This window comes from Armigeres subalbatus, chromosome 2 (assembly GCF_024139115.2).
Source record: "Armigeres subalbatus isolate Guangzhou_Male chromosome 2, GZ_Asu_2, whole genome shotgun sequence".
Classification (NCBI taxonomy): domain Eukaryota; kingdom Metazoa; phylum Arthropoda; class Insecta; order Diptera; family Culicidae; genus Armigeres; species Armigeres subalbatus.
In genome coordinates this window covers 52,111,119-52,130,660 of record NC_085140.1, presented here as the reverse complement: position 1 = coordinate 52,130,660, position 19,542 = coordinate 52,111,119, and the positions used below count along the sequence as shown (strand labels likewise).

The following is a 19,542-nucleotide window of genomic DNA, read 5'->3' as shown; positions in this document are numbered from 1 at the left end:
GTTCCGCATTTTTTTTGCTCGCCACCCCTCCTGATAAAGGTAGCCTCACACCTCGGGAAAATTTTCCGCCGGATTTTGGGCTCCGTGCATTTTAAATGGGGCCGAGATTTTGATTTTCCATGCCCAAATCCCGAAAACATATTTAAAAATATATGCGGAAAATATCCGCGGACCGAATTCCCGAGGTGTGAAGCTACACAGATAAAAATATGTTGTGATTTTAAATGTATTTTCTTGCACATATTTGGAGCATGCAAATGAACGTAACATTCAATCGATATCACTATTATTTTAAATCGAAATAAATGTAAACGGTGCCTGCTTGTAAAATTCAATCAAATTTAATATAATATCGAATGTTAATTCGTTTGATGGGATAAGCTGCAATTTTACACGTCGTTGAATTTTCAAAATGATTTGCTGTGTACCTTACACGCAGAAAAATCTACAGTAAACTCAATTCTAGGTAAAATCAAACATGAACATCAAACATGGTTATGAACAAACATATTGTCGCAATCAAAACAAACGTAAATTATGTTTGAATCAAATATACATTTCCATTTGTTTCTATCAGCGGATTGTTTATAGCAAACATAGATATTATTGTTTTGGTTCGACCGCTCATAATATTTCTCTATCAATTCTACCAATATTCATATTCTGGTAGCATTAGACTACCAGATTTCACATACACAGATAGAAAAAGTTGTTGAAATTTACACGAAAGTAATGCACATAAAGGGAATGCCAAAAAGAGTGTAAATTTAAACAATATTTTCGCCTGAATGTAGGCAATTTCTGTGGTATTATGCCACTTTTCATAAGACTTATGCTATAGCAATTGACATAATGCTATAGAAATTGTATACATTTAGGGCGAACTTGTTGGAAAAGAACCATGTACGCCCAGAATAGTGTAATTTTCCGCGTCTTTATTTTTTACGCGCTTATTAGTTTTCATATTTTTTTTCTGTGTATGCATACGTTCGTACTTCATTTACTTACCTTTTTGTACCTAAAATCATCCTCAATAACAATTTAGAAGCATGGAAAAATATGCTTCCACTCCTTTGCTGCTTCTCTGGTGCAGTTTTCGAGTTTTTGTTAACATCTGTAAGAGAGGCTAGGGGCTCCTGACTAGTGCATGCATAATACAAACAAGAATTTTATTTTGTTTTTAAATTAAATATGTTTGATTTAAACATAGTTATCTGCTTGGAAACAAACATGAATATTTTTTATTCAAATGGAATAAAATTGTATCCGTGTAATGCTAGGAGTTCCTTCTGAAATTCCCAATCTTTCAATAGTTCAACATGGAAAACTTAACAAAGTTTTGCTCCGGAAGCTCCTTCAGGAATTCCCCCGCAGGTTTTATCCTTACATGTTCCTTGAGGAAATCCTCCGAAAGTTCCTTGAGGATTTTTTCCGGAAGTTCCTTGAATTGATCCTCCGAAGGTTTCTTCAGGATTTCCTCATAAGTTCCTCCATGAATTCTTTTGAAAGTTCCTTCAGGAATTTTTCCGGAAGCTCCACCAGGAACTCCTCCGAAAGTTCCTTCGAAAGTTCATTCAGGAATTCCTCCAGTAATTCAGCCAGAAATTTCTTCGAAAAACTTCCTGCTTCCTGGAGGAGCTTCCGTAAGAATTTCTGTGTTGGCTTCCAGTGAAACTCGTGAAACACTTCCGAAGGAATTCCTGGAGGATTTTGTGGAGAATTTCTTGGAAGCACTCCTCTAAGAATTTTCGGAAGAGCTCCTCCACTTCCAGAGGAATTCCTCAAGGAAATTCCTAGGGAATTCCTTAAAGAACTTCCGGATGAATTTCCCAAGGAACTTCCAGAGGAATCCCTCAAGGAACTTCCGGAGGAATTCCTCAAGAAACCTTCGGAGGAATTCTTCAAGGAAATTCCGGAGGAATTCTTCAAGGAAGTTCTGGAAGAATTTCTCAAAGAACTTCCAGAGAAATTACTCAAGGTACTTCCGGGGGAATTTATGTACGAAACTTGCGGAGCAATTCCTGAAGGAAATTTTGAGTAAGTTCCTGTATACCATAAGGATTTCATGGAGTTTCCAGATTAATACCTGGAGCAACTTCCAGAGAAAATCCTGGAACAGTATTCAAAGATATTCATAGAAGAATTTCCAAAGGAATTCATCTCGAAGGGATCCCTTGGAAAAATTATGGAGGAATGCCTAAAAGAAATCGCCAATGAATGCATACAAGAATTAAAGAAAGAATTACTAGAGGAACTACTGAAATAATTTCTGGCAGAATTTCCGAAGAAAATTCTGAATCGCACGAAAGAGTTTTTGGAAGAATTTCAAAAAAATATATTTTTCTGACAATTCTTAGATTTTATGAACGGGTTTCAAGGGGAATTCCCAAACTAATTCCATCCACCGACCTAATTTAGGACACAATCTGTGAGGAAAACCCTGAATGAGCTTCTGAATAACTTCCCTAACAATTATTTTTAAAAGTGAATTTAGGCAACCGTATATAACAAAATTCCCGAAAAAAAAAAGATTTTCAACCCGCATTTTACTTGAATAGACGGATAGTTTCGTTTTTCCCTTCTGCTTGATTATTTCGAACAGTCCCACCCACCCACACGAAAGAAATAAACTACCCAATGGTGAGTTCAATTCACCCAACCTCGAACATCAGAACGGAAGCTAAAATTGAGTAAATGGGGTCGAAGTAATTTGCCTTTACTCCCATGTTAAAAAAGTAGTTGCTTGAAGACGGTGAAATTGTCTCGGACGTTTCCGACGTTTTACTAATTTTCAGATCTTTGTGGATTTTGGGATGCTGCAGATCTTACACATTTTATATTATCTCTTTTTTGGCAGATTCTGTAGCTGACTCAGATTATTTCATGACCCGAACTTTTCAAAAAATCTTCAGCTATTTTTAATTCCCAAAATCCAGGTCTGTGAATTATCGCGTTTGTCATTGACACCTGCCAAGATACGTAACAACATGGTCAGTCAAAAAAATTTGTCAACTTCCAGTTTCCTGTCGCACGACCGTATCCCCACGACTTAGACTAAATCATATAAATCCTTGATGTTCCCACATTTTCAATACCCTCTAGGTTGTTTAATTGCTTTAGATTCTTAAGATATCTGCATTATCCATGCTCAACTTTTGATGATCCTTCAGAATGCTCAAATTGATACTTATAATACTTACGTAAATTATCTAGATTTTACTATCCAAGCACTATGGAGAATTCTCATACAAATGAAAGGACAATTTTTTTTTATTGTTCCTATGCAACATGTACTATGTGAAGGAACATTTTAGGACTCTGTATAACTCTTTGAATCAATATGGTCGAAACTTAGGTATGGTAGAATTAAAGTTCATTCTGAGCTTTGATCAAATTTTCAGCAAAAGCGGTTCACGGGAAACCGAGATCTATGACTCCAAAATTCCGATTCTTTTATCTAGGGTGCATAATTTTATACGATAAAATTAGACAAATTGGGAATAGTAAATGTTTCGATAAATGATCAACATTTTCCCCATAGTGCCAAGTCCTCCTTTTCCTTCTGCTTAGTCGGATCTGTTTCCTATTTCCTACGGATATCATAGATTCTGCAGGCTTTGCAGATTCATCATAAAATGCGGGACGTTTTCCGGGACGCATGGCAATGCGGGATAAGTAGGCTGAATCTGGTACTGTCCCGCATAATCCGGGACGTCAGGTCACTTTAATTTTCTTTCATATAGCATCGAGTATACGAGAATATTTCGAATATTTATCATGTTTTATGAGTTTTACCTTCCCATTGTTTTTAGGATTTTGCACAACATGTTTTTCAGCTATTATCTAAAATTTTTCATAAATATTCCTACTTTCTCCATACGATCTGGTTTTGGAACTCATTTAACAAGCATTATAGATTTTGAAAATTAAATAATTGCAATAGGAAGAGAATTAGAAAAAATTCAAATTAACAGCGACTAGCCTCGAAAAACATTAAAAAATTTCGAGCTCTCGTTTCCACTAATGTAAGCAGTTTTTTACTTTTTGAAGTAATGTGGTCTGTGACATTATTGTCCAGATCAAACCCCAAGGTATATCGTACCTGAAAATCGTTTAATTCTTAAGCCATATCTGCATGGACGTAGCCAGGATTTCGAGAAGGGGGGGGGGCAACTTTTTTCTAAATCGTAGTTTTATAGTAGTCTTATAAAAACACATGAATATTAACGCATGAAACCAAATCCAAACCAAATCGAAACAATAATGATTAAAATAATAATGGATTTGAAAATGCGTGATTTATTGCTCATCAGATATTTTTAAATAAAGTGAGAAAAATATTAACGAACTTAGTATTCAGAAAGAATATAAAATCGGCTATAACAATTATTATAAAAATCCTGCATTCTTCCATAAGTCTTGTCTTATGCATTCTTCCATAAGTTTAAGAAAACTAGAACCATACATCTGAATTTCTAAACAAATCCTCTCTGAAATAATATTTATTATAAAATAGGCAGAAAAATCAATATGCAAGCTTTCTCCAGGAATTCCTTCGACAATTGCTCCTGGCATTCTATCCGAAATTCTATCAGGGATTCTTTAGGAATGCCTCCAGCAACTTCTTCGGCAGTGTCTTCAGAAATTCCACCATAAATTTTGCCAGGAATTGATCCGAAAATTCCACCATTATTTACTCCAAGAAAATCTTCACCAATAATTCAAATAATTTCTTGCTGTTTCCCATAATTTTTAAGAATATTCCGTGGATATTCCGTAGAATTGCCAGTAAACATTCCTGAGAATTTCACGAAAAATCTTCGAATTCCTTGTGTAAATTCCATAAAATTTTCCGTGAATTGTTTCGAATAATTTCTTGTGAAAATTTCAAAGATTTCACAGAATTTCTCCAGGAATTCCACCGGAAATTTATACAGAAATTATACCGAAAATGAAATCAACAATGGAATTTTCGGAGGAATTCCTAGATTAATTCGCAATGAAATCCTGAAAGAATTCCGGTGGAAACTTCAAGATTTCCACTGGGAGATCCTCCAGGAGTTTCTCCGAAAATTCCTCCTGGAATTCTTCCAGGAGTTCCACCGGCATTTCCAATTTCTTTAGGATTTCCTTCGAGAAATAATTCCGGTAGTTCTATCGGCAGTTCCTCTGAAAATTCTTCCGGGAATTTCGGCAGAATTGGAATTTATTTAGGCTTCTTCAGGAATTTATATAGATTTTCCACCAGAAGCTCCTCTGAGAATGTCTCTGCGAGCTCCTCAGGGAGTTCTCCGGGAGGTCCTCTGATGATGATGATGATCCAGCTACAAACCCCAACAAAGGTTTCAGCTAGACGAAATTTGTCTATAAGATGAATTCTCTTGTTTCCGAGAATGCTTCTGCTAGTTTCCCCGGGGTTCCTTTGAAAATTCTCCCGGGAGTTTCTTTCTTCCAGAAAATTTCTTCGAGAGTTCTTCCGGGAATTCCACCAGCAATTCATCCGGGAGTTTCTCCGGAAATCCCTCCGGGAGTTCCAGCAGAAGCTATTCCAGGAAGTTATTCAGGCTTTTTTTCAGGAAATCATTTAGGCTTACTTCAGAAATTAAGCTGGAAATTCCTCCAGAAGTTCTTCCGATAGTTTCTCTGGGAGTTCATCCGGGAGGTCCTCTAGGAATTCTTCTAGGAGTTCCTCCTGAAATTCCTCCGGGAGTTCTTACGGGAGCTTCTCCGGCAGTTCCTCCGGGAGATCCACCAGCAGTTTCTACGAGAATCCCCCCGGGTGTTTCACCGGAAGTTTCTCCGGGTGTTTCTCTGAAAAGGAACTCCCGGAGGAATTCCCAGAGTAATTTCCGGAGGAACTCGAGGGGGATTTTCTATAGGAATTTCCGGAGAAATTATCAGAGGAATTCTCGGAGGAACTGCCGGTGGAACTTCTGAAGGAATTTATTGAAGAACTACAGGAAGAATTTCCGGTGGAAATCCTGGAGGAACTCTCGCAAGAATTCTAGAATGAACTCCCAAAGGAACTTCCGTAAGAATTCCAGGAAAAAAAAATTTAGTCAAAAATCAAACTTTCATATTTTTTTAATTTTCAGCAAAAAATTCGAAACTAATACATCACGTGAAAGAGTAATCTTTAAGAAGATCGTTAAGTAATCTTTAAGAAAAATGTAATCTTTAAGAGGAATCGACATTTTCATGAAATATCAAGCGTCATTCCAATTGCCGACTATTTCTTAGTGTATTTATAATTATCGGAACGGTCTATACTTGTCGGGTTGGAATTAAATGGAGAGTATTAAACTCGCCTTAGACAGTTGAAGACATTCAACTAAAAGAGCTTAAATAATTTTTCAGATTTTTTTGAAATTTTCAAAACATGAATGAAACACTGCTTGGGAAACCAGTGAGATTCAAACTAGAATAGTGGTCGAAAATTTGCCGGTTCCGATTGTCTTTTATGTTAAGTAATCGTACCGTCGTCGGCGGAAACAATGGGTCACTGTCCACATTCCTCAATGCACCAAACTGTTTTACGTAGCTTACGTTAGGCGGTCGTGTCTTGTAGATAACCCTTCAGATTTTTTTTTATTATTTTTGCTTTGCTGCATCGCAGCATGCGTGAAATAATGAAAATTATAGTAGGGGAACGGTTCGGCACTTCATCCCATAGCTCCTATTTCCATACCATCAAAAACAAAGCAAAGAAAAGGAATTTGGTTTACTTCTTATTTTTGTGATTTTTTTCACCAGTGAGCACGCGTGAATATATGTTCAGTGAGATGGAAAACGGAACAGTTCCCCTAAATGTTGTTGTGCATTGCTTTGATATAGAGTGGAGAGGCTTGTCCAAGGGCTTGTCTGATAAATATCAATCTTAGTCTTAGCTAATGCACACTTCGATCTAAAGCTAGGTTAAGGATAAAATGACAGAACTGGACAATTATCGGACCTTTTCCGGTAAAAAAAAATACACAACGACTGACGTGACACATGTATGTATGAAAATGGTTAATGTTTTTAAATAACAAATGGTCGGGGTTCTGCCAAATCCGAGCCGGTGACAAGCGCGGTGTCATCAGCATCAATAGACATAGCCCGCTGTCATTATTGAAACGCAGTTAAAAATATATATATAGCCCGGGACATCCTGGCTACGATCTGGCGATGCACTAAACAATAGGATGTCAAAAGGTGGCCAAATCACACCAAGCGCCAGCTAAAAATTTCCCATTTTTCTGCCTCAGCATTCGTTTAGCAGCTCTAATGTATTACAAATCGTATCAGAAATCCCTCAACCCCAAAACTAAGGATATCCTACTATAACAAATGTACGAATGAACTGATATGAAATGGTTTTCGTTTTTCTTTTAGTAACAAAATATCACAAGTTATTGAACAGTGGCAGAACCCCGACCAAATATGTGACAATGATACGAAGAAATACAAATGATTTCGCTGCTGCCTTTTGCAACCTTGCAGGATATTTTGGCGTAAGGAATACGTTATTTTTGCCTTTCTCGTATACTAAGTATACGTAAAGGCTATAATTTCACTCTAAAACCAAACTTTTGATAGAAGGCTCGGAGACCCATAGTGTTATATACCAATCGACTCAGCTCGACGAATTGAGGTGATGTCTGTTTGTGTGTATGTATGTGTGTGTGTGTGTGTGTGTATGTGTGTATGTGTACAAATTTTGTAGACACAGTTTTTAGAACTTAGCATTACCCGATTTACTCGCAACAAATTGCATTCGACGGGGAATGCGGTCCCATTGTTGAAAATTGATCGGACATTGCATTTAGGAATTATTGAAAAATCATTGTTTTTGCCCAAGGATCCTCCTCCCTTGGAAAAAAATTTCAAAAACGATTTTTTTTTCAAGAATGGTGGGAATGCATAGTAAATTAATGCAAAACGTGCAAAATGATAGAAAATATGCGATCTATTCCCCTAAAGTGCTTTTTGACCTTTCTTATGTGATTTTTTCAGTACATTTTACAATGCACGAGAAAGGCATCATCGCCGCTAGGTGGATTAATCTGGGTTTTTTTTTGTTTTTGGTAAATCTAAAGCGAAAATGTACGTATAATCGTCATACTTTTTGGTTGGGTGTTGTATAATAAAAATGACAATATTTGTATGAAATATGAATAAAAATTCAATAAAATCGATCATGCAAAGCTATTCACAAAGCTGTTATTGTTACTCGCCAAGTAATAGTGTATGTTGGGGGTGGCCCCAATTATAAAATTCAATAAGTCACCATCTTTGTTCACGCCTCTGAACAAAGTTGCAGATGTTCCACATGTTTCACACCGCCTGTCGCGTCATCGTAGTCACTATCTACGGTTCCGATTGTCTTCCAACCGTTACGGATCTATAAGACGCGATTACACAATGGAAAAGGCGAAAAGTTATGAGCTCACTCCGCTCTTTCCTCATCCGCTTAAGAAGCATGATTGGTTGCGATGTTCGCTCGCTCTATGTGTGTGCGTGTGGGCCCATATGTGTATGTCTTCATCTTAAAAAGTTTTCCTTCGCCTTGTCGTCGTCGTCGTCGTCGTCGTCGGGATGCAGCATTCCGCCCTTCCACCAACCATTCGCCAGTCGAAAGGATTTCTTTTGTTTCAGCACTCCGCTTAAATTCCCGAATGGCCTTGAATGGGAAAAACCACCGAAGAGTTTGAATCGTTTCGAACCGAGGCACATATCTTTCTGTGACTGCGGGTGCCCTTTTGCTCAACCTCTTTCGCAGATCCGCTTGGCCTCACCCGACACCAGCGATAAAAGATTCACTTCTCTCGCCATTGGACCTATCTCGTCAGACTGCTACGAAGGAAGGACCCTGGAGATTCGGAGATTTTCTAAGATTCAACTTTTGTTCCACCCGAACATTGAACGAAGCGGTGCCGCTTTTGTATGGATTTTAATCTGATACTTAGGTACTTTTTTTTTTCCTGCATTCGGAAGGGGTGCGCGAGGCTGCAGATTCTGACTGATTAAAAAAGTTTTAAATGAATTCCGGGAATCAACTTGCTGCGACTTGACGACGACTGTTGTCATGCCCGATGACATATCTCATGATCCAACTTGAATCGTGGAATCCCTTAGGAGCGCGGTGCATCTCAAGATCACGAATTTCGCTCACATCAGTTTCCGGGAGGACGCGTTTCTTCGTTAACCCCCACACGAACTGATGATGCAAGCTCATGCATTGTTAGACGTGGTAAACTTTTAGCAAGTTAGTCAAACAATCATTTCTTGCGAATGATAAATATGAATAAATAATTTGATTTGGCTGTACACGGTGGCTCAAGAAAGACAGAATACAAGACAAGTCAAAGAAAGACAGATAAGAGATGGGAAACTTTTTTTTTAGAAAAATATATAAAGCTCTTTTAGTGGAATGTATTCAACCGTCTAAGACGAATTAAGTACTCTCCATTTAATTCCACTATTTATCTATTTTTTTTTAATTCTGCTATTTCGAACATACGAATGATTTCGGAATAAGCTCCTTCAAAAGTTCCAGTATGAATCAGTTCGAAGCAGGCTTGTAAAATGTCATCTGCATGTCATTTGACTAATTCGTTCATAACTTTCTAAAGAAGCAATTTTTTTTTATAATTTTAGATGTACTCATAACGCTTGAGTAGGGCTATATTTTTGTCCAAGGGTACATTACTCTAAATATAACATATGCGGCTGGAAAGTGAAAACTCTCCAAAATGTCACGTGTCATGTCTTGTTAGACAAAGTTGTAGGCACATTTAAGCGCTATAAGTTCGCCATACCTCAGGAAGTGATAGCTAACTTCTGAAAAAAGTTCTGCGAAAATTATACAAACGAATGCAAATGACATTTTACAACACTGGTTCGAAGTAATATCTCGTAAATCTTATCGTCATTTAAAGATATGATAGTAGCCAAAAACTCCCCATAAATTGTTAAAATTTGTCATAGAATGTAAACAAAAATTTCTTTTTCCATTCATTCTGATGATGATGAAAAATCGTTTATATTTCGTGAATCAAGTGGCTTTCAATAGAATAAAATTCTAGTTACAGGCTTTACAGATTCGTATTTCGACCTGAACAGTAAGATCGTCTCAAGTGTCTCGTACCGCAGTAACCCGTAAAATGGCGAATGATAACTCTCGGGTACTTATTCAAAAGGACGTATGTGATTTTGTAAACAAAGATTCAAACGTCGATTTGTCCAATCTGATGGCTCTCCCACGCAAACCATCACTACAGACAGGCAGGGGAAGCCTTCGGCTACCTGTTAGTGGTGTTGGTTTGCGTGGGAGTGTCATTGGATTGGACAAATCGACGTTTGAATCTTTGTTTACAAAATCACATACGTCCTTTTGAATAAGTACCCGAGAACTGGTTTTGGTTTCGCAATAAATCGAGTTTGTTTTGAAAACATTGTAGTCAAATAACCTTTCAACTAAATCACGCCTAATTGAATTATATTTTATTAATCTATTTTTCAGATTATCTTCGACAAGTTCACCGTTGGCCGTTTCGACGAAGGTCTTATCGACCCGGACGCGGACTCAAACGATGCAGGCCTGACTAGTGGCGGTGATCTTCCCGGCTGTCCTGAAGGCTTCATGCAGGTAAAGTATTTTCTGTACGTAGTATTAGGAATTGATTTTGGTTGAAGAATTTAGCTTTTGTCTGTTTTTTTTTGTTCGCGTGCGAAGAAAAACGTTTAACGCGCTGATTGGAACTTTACATTGGCTTTGTGTTCCAAAAGGACTTCAGTTCCACATTTTTGCTGTAGAAAAGGCCATATCGATCCTAACATTGTAGAGAAAAAGAAATGGGAATTAACTTTATTCACGAACGGAGGTTTCACTGAAAAATAGTCAACCGGTCGTGGTGTCTATCCTTACTTGACTTAACAAACGCAAGCCGCACTACCGCCGCACCCCGCAATGCAAAAAAGTTAAGCCAAACGGTAATAAATAGCTGCGAGATTCATGACCACACAGAATAAGGATGTGAGATAGAAAGATTCAGATATAATATGATAGAATAATAACTCTAGACATTTCAGCGATAGATGCTGTCTTTAAGATAACACTTTTCACAAACGACTGCGAACGTTAGCTTGCATGCTTATACAAATTAAGTATCTTTTTGGCATGCAACAATCGTGGACACTAAGCAATATTTTTAATGAAATTCATTCGATAACGATTTGTTTTAAGAAGCCGTACTTTTATAACGTAATGGATTTTTCTGGGTTTTCAACTCCCGCTCCCATTTTACATTGTATTGAATCCACGATCAAGACTTTCTTCACCCAAAATACCTTTATGTTATTGGTGTACTGGTGTAACTGATTTGGGGACAATTTCTGTGGCAATATCAGTGACAATTACTATTTTCAATTATCACTCTGATGCATAACACTGAAATCCGTTATAAACGAACATACTAATTGAAGACCCTTGACCCTGGGACCCTTGAGAAAGGCCAAAACCAATCGGCCGAAACGATGGGAACGTATATAAATAATCGTTCTTAATTCAACAGACTGAGCAAGCCAAAATTTAAATAAGTGAAGCAAATCCAGTCGGTAACGCCATTACTAATTGAAAAGTTTGCAAATTTATATTAACTTTGAGGAAGGCTTTACAATACGGGAATGGCTTATGTTTTCCTTCATACGAATTATCATGTAAATGCTGGAGCTCATGGGCCTATATTTATTCATTTAATAAAGCTATAGAATTTGCATTTATGTAGTCCCAACAAGTGTTGCAAAATGGTGTGTTGACATCAACTATGGAGCGCTCTAAGGAATATTTCAGCTCAAATCGTGGCCAAAAGTCAAAAGCAATATTTTTGATATTGCCATATTATTTTTCGTTTTTGTACTCTCAAATAGTAATACTAAGTTGTTAAGGGATTTTGGGACTGACTGCCAAATCATCACCATAATTTACATGCTAGTTTTATTGCAGATGTGCATTAAAAAATGTTCATGTTTCATCGTGTTTCCAGGATTTTTATTAATTTTTAAGATGAAAACCAATATGGGTGCCAACAATGAGGATATGTAGAACGTCTTCAATCATGATTCGATCTGAAATTGTTTTCAGTTGATCCATAATAATGATATTTATTGCTAGCTTCTCTACCTTTTTTTTACAATAATATGTTTTACAAAATTAAACTTTTGATTAGGTTTCAAACCCGATCAAGCAACAATATTGTCAGCGTTGGACAGATTGAAGTTTCCTCAATAAGCTCCACGAAAAACATTTCACGTATCGTTAGTTGTTTTTATTTTGAAATAGTGAAGTTTGCTAAAAAAAGCTTGGTGAAAAAATTTAATATTTATGATTTTGAGCGACAAAGCTCACATAAGTGTTTAGCTTCCAAAGAAGAGTTGGACGTTGATGAACACACCGATCCATAACATTTTTCGGATGTAACAGGTTGTTAAGAAATAAAGCGGTTAAGGTGCAACGAATTTATCGATCGACTCCATTGATTGTAATATCAATATATTATCCAGGGACTTTAACATTATCCGATGACAAATTTATATAGTCGAAGTGAACAAACGAAGCACATCTTTTCGGAAAACTTTACAAGTAATAATTAAAGAATTGAGACTAAAATAAAAATCATATTCATTGGCGGAGTCAGAGGAGGACACCACTCATCGCTAGCACGTTGTGGCTCCCAAAGGCTGCGTTCTTACGCCAAGTGGTGCTCTACCTAATAACAATAACTGACGCCGCCAGTGGTCCTACTTCACTACTTGTTTAATACAAAGAGTACAAAAACAAACATAAAACACGCTTTGCTGTTTATTAAATGAATTTACAGTTGACAAAATGATTGACATAGTTTTGGCCACGCTTTCACACTGCGTACTCCTATGTGGAGCGTCCGATATAGTTCAATCCAATCTCACACTTTCCTGAGTCGACCGATGACAAGACCATCAGCCAGAGTGATAAGCTACGTCTCAAAGGGTCTCTCTATCAGGAGGGGCGGCTCAAACAGCGTCTGCCTGGTATCCAGTGGCTGATTAACGAATTAACGGATTGAATCTCGTCAGCAAAACGATGTAGGTAAAGCGGCAAGTTAGCTTACTGAAGCCTTTCAAATACCACGAAAAATGGAGAAAGAAGAAAAAGAGGACGTTATTTTTGGCAACAATTTTTGATTTTTTGAAAATAAGCCACTTGGGCCTGCTTAGAAACTCGATACCTGGATTGACTCAGGATTAAGTCCAGTAGCGTAGGATCATCGAGGGGATGTAGTATACCAAGTATCAACTAAATCCTAAAAACTAGACCTGTGCGCCGATTGAAAATTAAACGCCGGCGGCGTGATAGATCATTTTTGGCAAGCGGCGGTGGCGTGGCGGCGTCATGCCGTTGATAATCGGCGGTGGCGGCGCGACGGCGTGAGCCTATTTCAAGAAATAGAGATTTTCCGCAATTCTTCCACAAATTCCTCCGTAAATTCCATCAGGAAGTGCTCTGAAAGCTGCTCCAGGAAATGCTCCGAAAGTTCCTTCAGGAATTCCTCAGGAAGATCCTCTAGGAGTTCCGCCGGAAGTTCATCCGAAAGTTTCTCCAGGAATCTCTCCGGAAATTATTCCAGGAGTTTCTCCGAAAGTTAGTCTTAGAGCTCCTCCGGAATTTGCTTCAGAAGTTCCTCCAGGAGTTCCATCGGAAAATCCTCCAGGTGTTCATCTGGAAGTTCCTTCGGAAGTTCCTCCAGGAGTTGCTCCAGAAGTTCTTCAATGAGTTCTTACGGATGTTCTCCAGGAGTTCCTCCGGAAGTTCCTCCAGACTTCATTCCAGGAGTTACTCCGGAAGTTTCTTCGGAAGATCCTCCAAGAGTTCCTACGGAAGTTTCTCTAGGAGTTCCTCCGGAAGATACTCCAGGAGTTCCTACGGAAGTTTCTCTACGAGTTCCTCCGAAAGATCCTCCAGGAGTTCCTCCGGAAGTTCCTCCAAGAGTTCCTCCGGAAGTTCCTCCAATAGTTCCTCCGGAAATTTCTCCAAGAGTTCCTCCGGAAATTCCCCCAACAGTTCCTCCGGAAGTTCCTACAGGAGTTCCAGCGAAAGTTCCTAAAGAAGATCCTGCAGAAGTTCCATCGAAAGTTCCTGCAGGAGTTTTTTCGGAAGTTCTTCCATGAATTTCTCCGGAAGTTATTCCAGGAGTTCCTTCGGAAGTTCCTACACAGGTTGAGCCGGAAGTTTTTCCAGGAGTTCTTCCGGAAGTTCCCCCAGGAGTTCTTCCGGAAGTTATTCCAGGAGTTCTTCAGGAAGTTCTTCCAGGAGTCCTCCTGGTGTTCCTCCTGGTGTTCCTCCGGAAGTTCTTCCAGAAGTTCTTCCAGAAGATCCTCCAGAAAATCCTCCGGGAGTTTCTTTAAGAATTCCTTTCCATGAGTTCTTCCGGAAGTTATTCAGGGATTTCTTCCGGAAGTTATTCCAGGAGTTCTTCAGGAAGTTCCTCCAGGAGTTCCTCCCGGAGTTTCTCCAAGAATTCCTCCGGAAGCTCCTCCACGAGTTCCTCCAAGAGTTCCTCCAGAAGTTCCTACGAAAGTTCCTCCATGAGTTTCTGCAGCAGTTCCTCCAGAGGTTCCTCCAGAAGTTCCTTCAGAAATTCCTATAGAAGTTAATCCGGAAGTTTTTCCATGAATTCTTTCGGAAGTTCCTCCAGGAGTTCTTCCAGAAGTTATTCCAGGAGTTCTTCAGGAAGTTCCTCCAGTAGATCCTCTGGAAGATCCTCCAGAATTCCTTCGGAAGTTCCTCTAGAAAATCCCCAAGAAGTGTTGTAACTTCTTAAATAATTACTCATAGAATTTCTCCGGAAATTCTTACTAAAGTAAGGCTTGTTCGCCACAAAATCTGAATGACTCAAAGCACGTATAACTTTTGAAATATCTCATCAACGAGTGAAATGTATCTGTACTATCAGAAAAAAAAAAATTTTCTTTAGTATTGCAAGTACTTATATTATTACAGGTTCGAAAATCAAGTGTGTGTAGCCGCAATTATAATCCTGGCCTTTTGATCCCGGAACGTGCTGAAAAGCAATTGTTTTCATTTAAGCACTGTTCATAGCATCTTGCAGTAGTCTGATGTTTATTTGACAACATCTAGGACGCGATTGAAGTGGAAGAAAACCGTATTTGGGGAACCACTTTGAAGTTGGGAAGTGTAGCAAATACTACAGAGGAGACCAGATCTTTCAACATGAACTGTTTCTCAAAAAAAAAATAAAATGTCACTAACTCTCGTGCATACATCCTAGCATCGACAAGGAATTTAGTCATTTGAAGTAAAACCTGCACCGAAATAAACTGACTAGATCTTTTTTTATTTCTAATGTTATGTGTCTTGATTTTGTCGTGAACAAGCCTTACCTCAAAAAACTCCTCCAAGCACTCCATAAATCTCTTCGCAAACTCTACAGAAATTGCCACGAGGACTCTTTAGACTCTTTAGGATTTATATATTCAGACTAAGGCCGAAGAGGTTATAGGCGGTATATAAGAGTCTTCTCCATTCGGCTCGGTCCATGGCTACACGTCGCAAAACACGCAGTCTACGGAGGGTCCGCAAGTCATCTTCCACCTGATCGATCCACCTTGCCCGCTGCGCACCTCGCCTTCTTGTGCCCGTCGGATCGTTATTGAGAACCATTCTCACCGGGTTACTGTCCGACATTCTGGCTACGTGCCCGGCCCACCGCAGTCGTCCGATTTTCGCGGTGTGAACGATGGATGGTTCTCCCAACAGCTGATGCAATTCGTAGTTCATTCGCCTCCTCCACGTACCGTCCGCCATCTGCACCCTACGATAGATGGTACGCAGCACTTTCCTTTCGGAAACTCCCAGTGCGCGTTGGTCCTCCACGAGCATCGTCCAGGTCTCGTGTCCGTAGAGGACTACCGGTCTAATTAGAGTAATGTAGATTGTCAGTTTGGTACGGCGGCGAACTCTATTCGATCGGAGCGTCTTGCGGAGTCAAAAGTCCGTACGCTTTCAAGCCACTATGCGTCTCAGAATTTCTCTGCTGGTGTCATTTTCGGCAGTCACCAGTGAGCCCAAGTACACAAATTCTTCTACCACCTCGATTTCGTCACCACCGATGCAAACTCGCGGTGGGTGGCTCACATTGTCTTCTCTTGAACCTCTTCCTATCATGTACTTCGTCTTCGACGTGTTGATGACTAGTCCGATCCGCTTAGCTTCCCTCTTCAGTCTGATGTAGGCTTCCTCCATCTTCTCAAAGTTACGTGCCATAATATCTATGTCGTCGGCGAAACCAAATAGCTGGACGGACTTATTGAAAATTGTACCACTCGTGTTAATCCCTGCTCTTCGTATTACCCCTTCCAAAGCGATGTTGAATAGCAAACACGAAAGACCATCACCTTGCCGTAACCCTCTGCGGGTTTCGAAGGGACTCGAGAATGCCCCTGAAACTCGAACTACGCACATCACCCGATCCATCGTCGCTTTGATCAACCGTGTCAGTTTATCCGGAAAACAGTGTTCGTGCATTAGCTGCCATAGCTGGTCCCGATCGATTGTATCATATGCGGCTTTGAGGTCGAAGAATAGATGATGTGTGGGCACGTTGTATTCGCGGCATTTCTGCAGTACTTGGCGAATGGCGAACACCTGGTCCGTGGTGGAGCGTTCGCCCATAAAACCCGCCTGGTACTGCCCACGAACTCCCTTGCAGTTGGTGCTAGTCGACGGCATAAAATTTGGGAGAGTACCTTGTAGGCGGCGTTCAGCAATGTGATTGCGCGGTAGTTGCTACAATCCAGCTTATCGCCCTTTTGTAGATGGGACACGACACCTTCCATCCACTCCTGCGGCAAAACTTCCTCCTCCCAAATCTTGGTAATGACCCAGTGCAGCGCTCTAGCCAGTGCCTCACCACCGTGTTTAAATAGCTCTCCTGGTAGTTTGTCAACCCCAGGGGCTTTGTTGTTCTTTAGCCGGCCAATCTCCTCCTGGATTTCCTGGAGATCCGGAGCCGGTAGAATTATGTCCTGCGCGCGTTCTCCCAGGTCCATCACCATACCGCCATCTTCGTCTGCCACATCGCCATTCAGGTGTTCTTCGTAGTGCTGCCGCCACCTTTGGATCACCTCACGCTCGTTCGTAAGAAGGTTCCCGTTTATGTCCTTACACATATCAGGCTGTGGCACGTGGCCCTTACGTGAACGGTTTAACTTCTCATAGAACTTTCGTGTGTTATTAGCGCGGTACAGTTGCTCCGTTTCTTCACGGTCTCGATCTTCCTGCTGGCGCTTTTCCTCCGGAAAATCGAGTTTTGTCTGTTCCGCGCCTGTTTATATCGTGCCTCGTTCGCCCTCGTGCGGTGTTGCAGCAATCTCGCCCATGCTGCATTCTTCTCTTCCACTAACTGCTCACATTCGCCGTCATACCAGTCGTTTCTCTGATCCGGGGGCACCGTGCCAAGTGCAGCGGTTGCGGTGCTACCAATGGCGGATCGAATATCTCTCCAGCTATCTTCAAGAGATGCTGCGCCTAGCTGCTCTTCCGTTGGAAGTGCTACTTCCAGCTGCTGCGCGTATTCTTGGGCTAGTCTACCGTCTTGTAGCCGCCCAATGTTAAGCCGCGGCGTCCGACTTCGACCACATGTCGATTAGGAATACAGTACTGACCCGATTTTCTAACTTCCGATTTTGTCTTTCCTCGATTTTGCTTACCCCCGATTTCATCATGTTTTCGACCCGATTTTATCATGCCCGATTTTTTTACGTTTTCGATCCTATTTTGTCACCCCAAAAAAAATTGTCATTCTTTTTTATTTTCGTAAATAATACCAAAAACAACATTGATTTTCATGAAATAACTTTCACCGCCTGTAGTTTATTACGAACGACTTCTGAGTACCTGGGAAATATTCTGTAAGCAATTTCGACAAGAAATAACGGGTACCGTTCACGCATTTTGCCTTTCCAAGGCATAAAATGATTCATATTTGTGGAATGAATTAAAAAAAATGAAAATATTTTTTTCCAATTTTGTCACATACCCTGTTTCATCATCCCAAAATTCCCCAGGGGGGAGACAAAATCGGGATATTACTGTATATGGATTATATTGTGGGTTTTTAGGAATGAATGGTTGCCTTGGAAGGAATGGATTATATTGTGGTCTCGAAATTTGTCTAATCATGTGTTGTGAAGGTAGTGGTTGAAAATATTGTGGTGTGAATGTAGTTGGTATTCTGGGTGGTATTTTTGGTGGTATTTTTTGTTGCTGATACTGTGGGTGTTGTGAAAAGATGGGAGTGTCGGTTTTTAATTTTGTGTAGTTTTTCCTGAATTCCGCATTAATAAATACGTTACAATAATTGTAAGCTTGGGCTAATGATTCTGCCCTGTAATTTTTTAGGAATTTACCCATATCTCCGTCTAAACCTCGTATGAAAGCATCCATCGCCTTTTCATTGTACATTTCAATAATGGATTTCGAGGCTTCGGGGTGATTATAACGACTATCACTCTTGACGTGATTAGCTATATGGGATAGTATAGCACTCACTTCGTTGTAGTATTTCTCAAGATCCTTGCCTCTCTGTTGTACACTCATTAATTGACAGTCCAAAGTTGCCAAATCTCGCTTTTCTCCATAATAAGTTAATAAGGTATTTTTTATCATAAGCCAATTTAAGTTAACATTCGAGGAGACCCGTTAGGAGGCGTTATTCGCCTCTCCTCTTACTTTCCTTCTTATGGTTCTGCACACTATGTGAAACTTATTAAATTGGTTGATAGAACCATTTGTTTTAGGTCGATATAAGTTCACTAATTTTTCCGCATCGTCAAGCCAAACATGTAATTCACTTGGCTCGCCGTTAAAAGTTGGAAGAGCTTTGACCAGATCGGGTATGTCTTCTATGGCTTCGGGATCAACTGGTTGATTATTTTGATCCACCAAATATAGTGGGGGATCAGAATAGTCAGGGTGGGTTGGTGTTGCAGTAGTTATTGCAGTTTCAATAGCCAAAAGTCTGGTTAATATTGAATTTATTTGTTCCTCAGCCATTTGGAATTTATTATGTTATTTAAAAATAATTTGGGGCTTTTTAGATAAAAGATAACGCAAACACTTCAATAAAACTTTGATTGATTTAATTTATTTGATAATACACTTCAAGTAATTGATAAAACACTTTTCACTTTTATTTTCTTACCTTGCTGAAATTAGAATTTTTATTAGTAATACTTACAAAACAAACTTAAGCATAGCCCTCAATGCTGTTTCGCCGAGAGCGCAAATATTCTATCCTTTTTCAGAGAATATTTTGATTTTCCTTCGGATCCTTATCCAGTATCGGTTGGATTCCTTTCAGGTAGAGACCAGACACGAGTCTCCAACTCTCCCAGTGTAGGCGGCAAAATCCCGTTTTTCCTGCTGGTGACTAGGGGGCCTTTCCTCACGGCTGCTGCTGATGCGGCGGTCAAGTTGAAGTTTAAATTGTTCTCGATGTTTTA

The 19,542-nt window shown here is 39.7% G+C and overlaps 1 protein-coding gene across 1 annotated transcript in view; it reads left to right on the top strand.

Moving 5' to 3' along the window:
* The first annotated feature begins 10,400 nt into the window (after positions 1 to 10,400).
* Positions 10,401 to 19,542, top strand: part of LOC134214388 (uncharacterized) — a 292,243-nt gene continuing 283,101 nt past the window's right edge. Inside the window, 2 exon segments of the mRNA XM_062693771.1 lie at positions 10,401 to 10,438; positions 10,505 to 10,630. Of these exon segments, the coding sequence (XP_062549755.1) occupies positions 10,625 to 10,630 (6 nt within the window). The 5' untranslated portion in view covers positions 10,401 to 10,438; positions 10,505 to 10,624.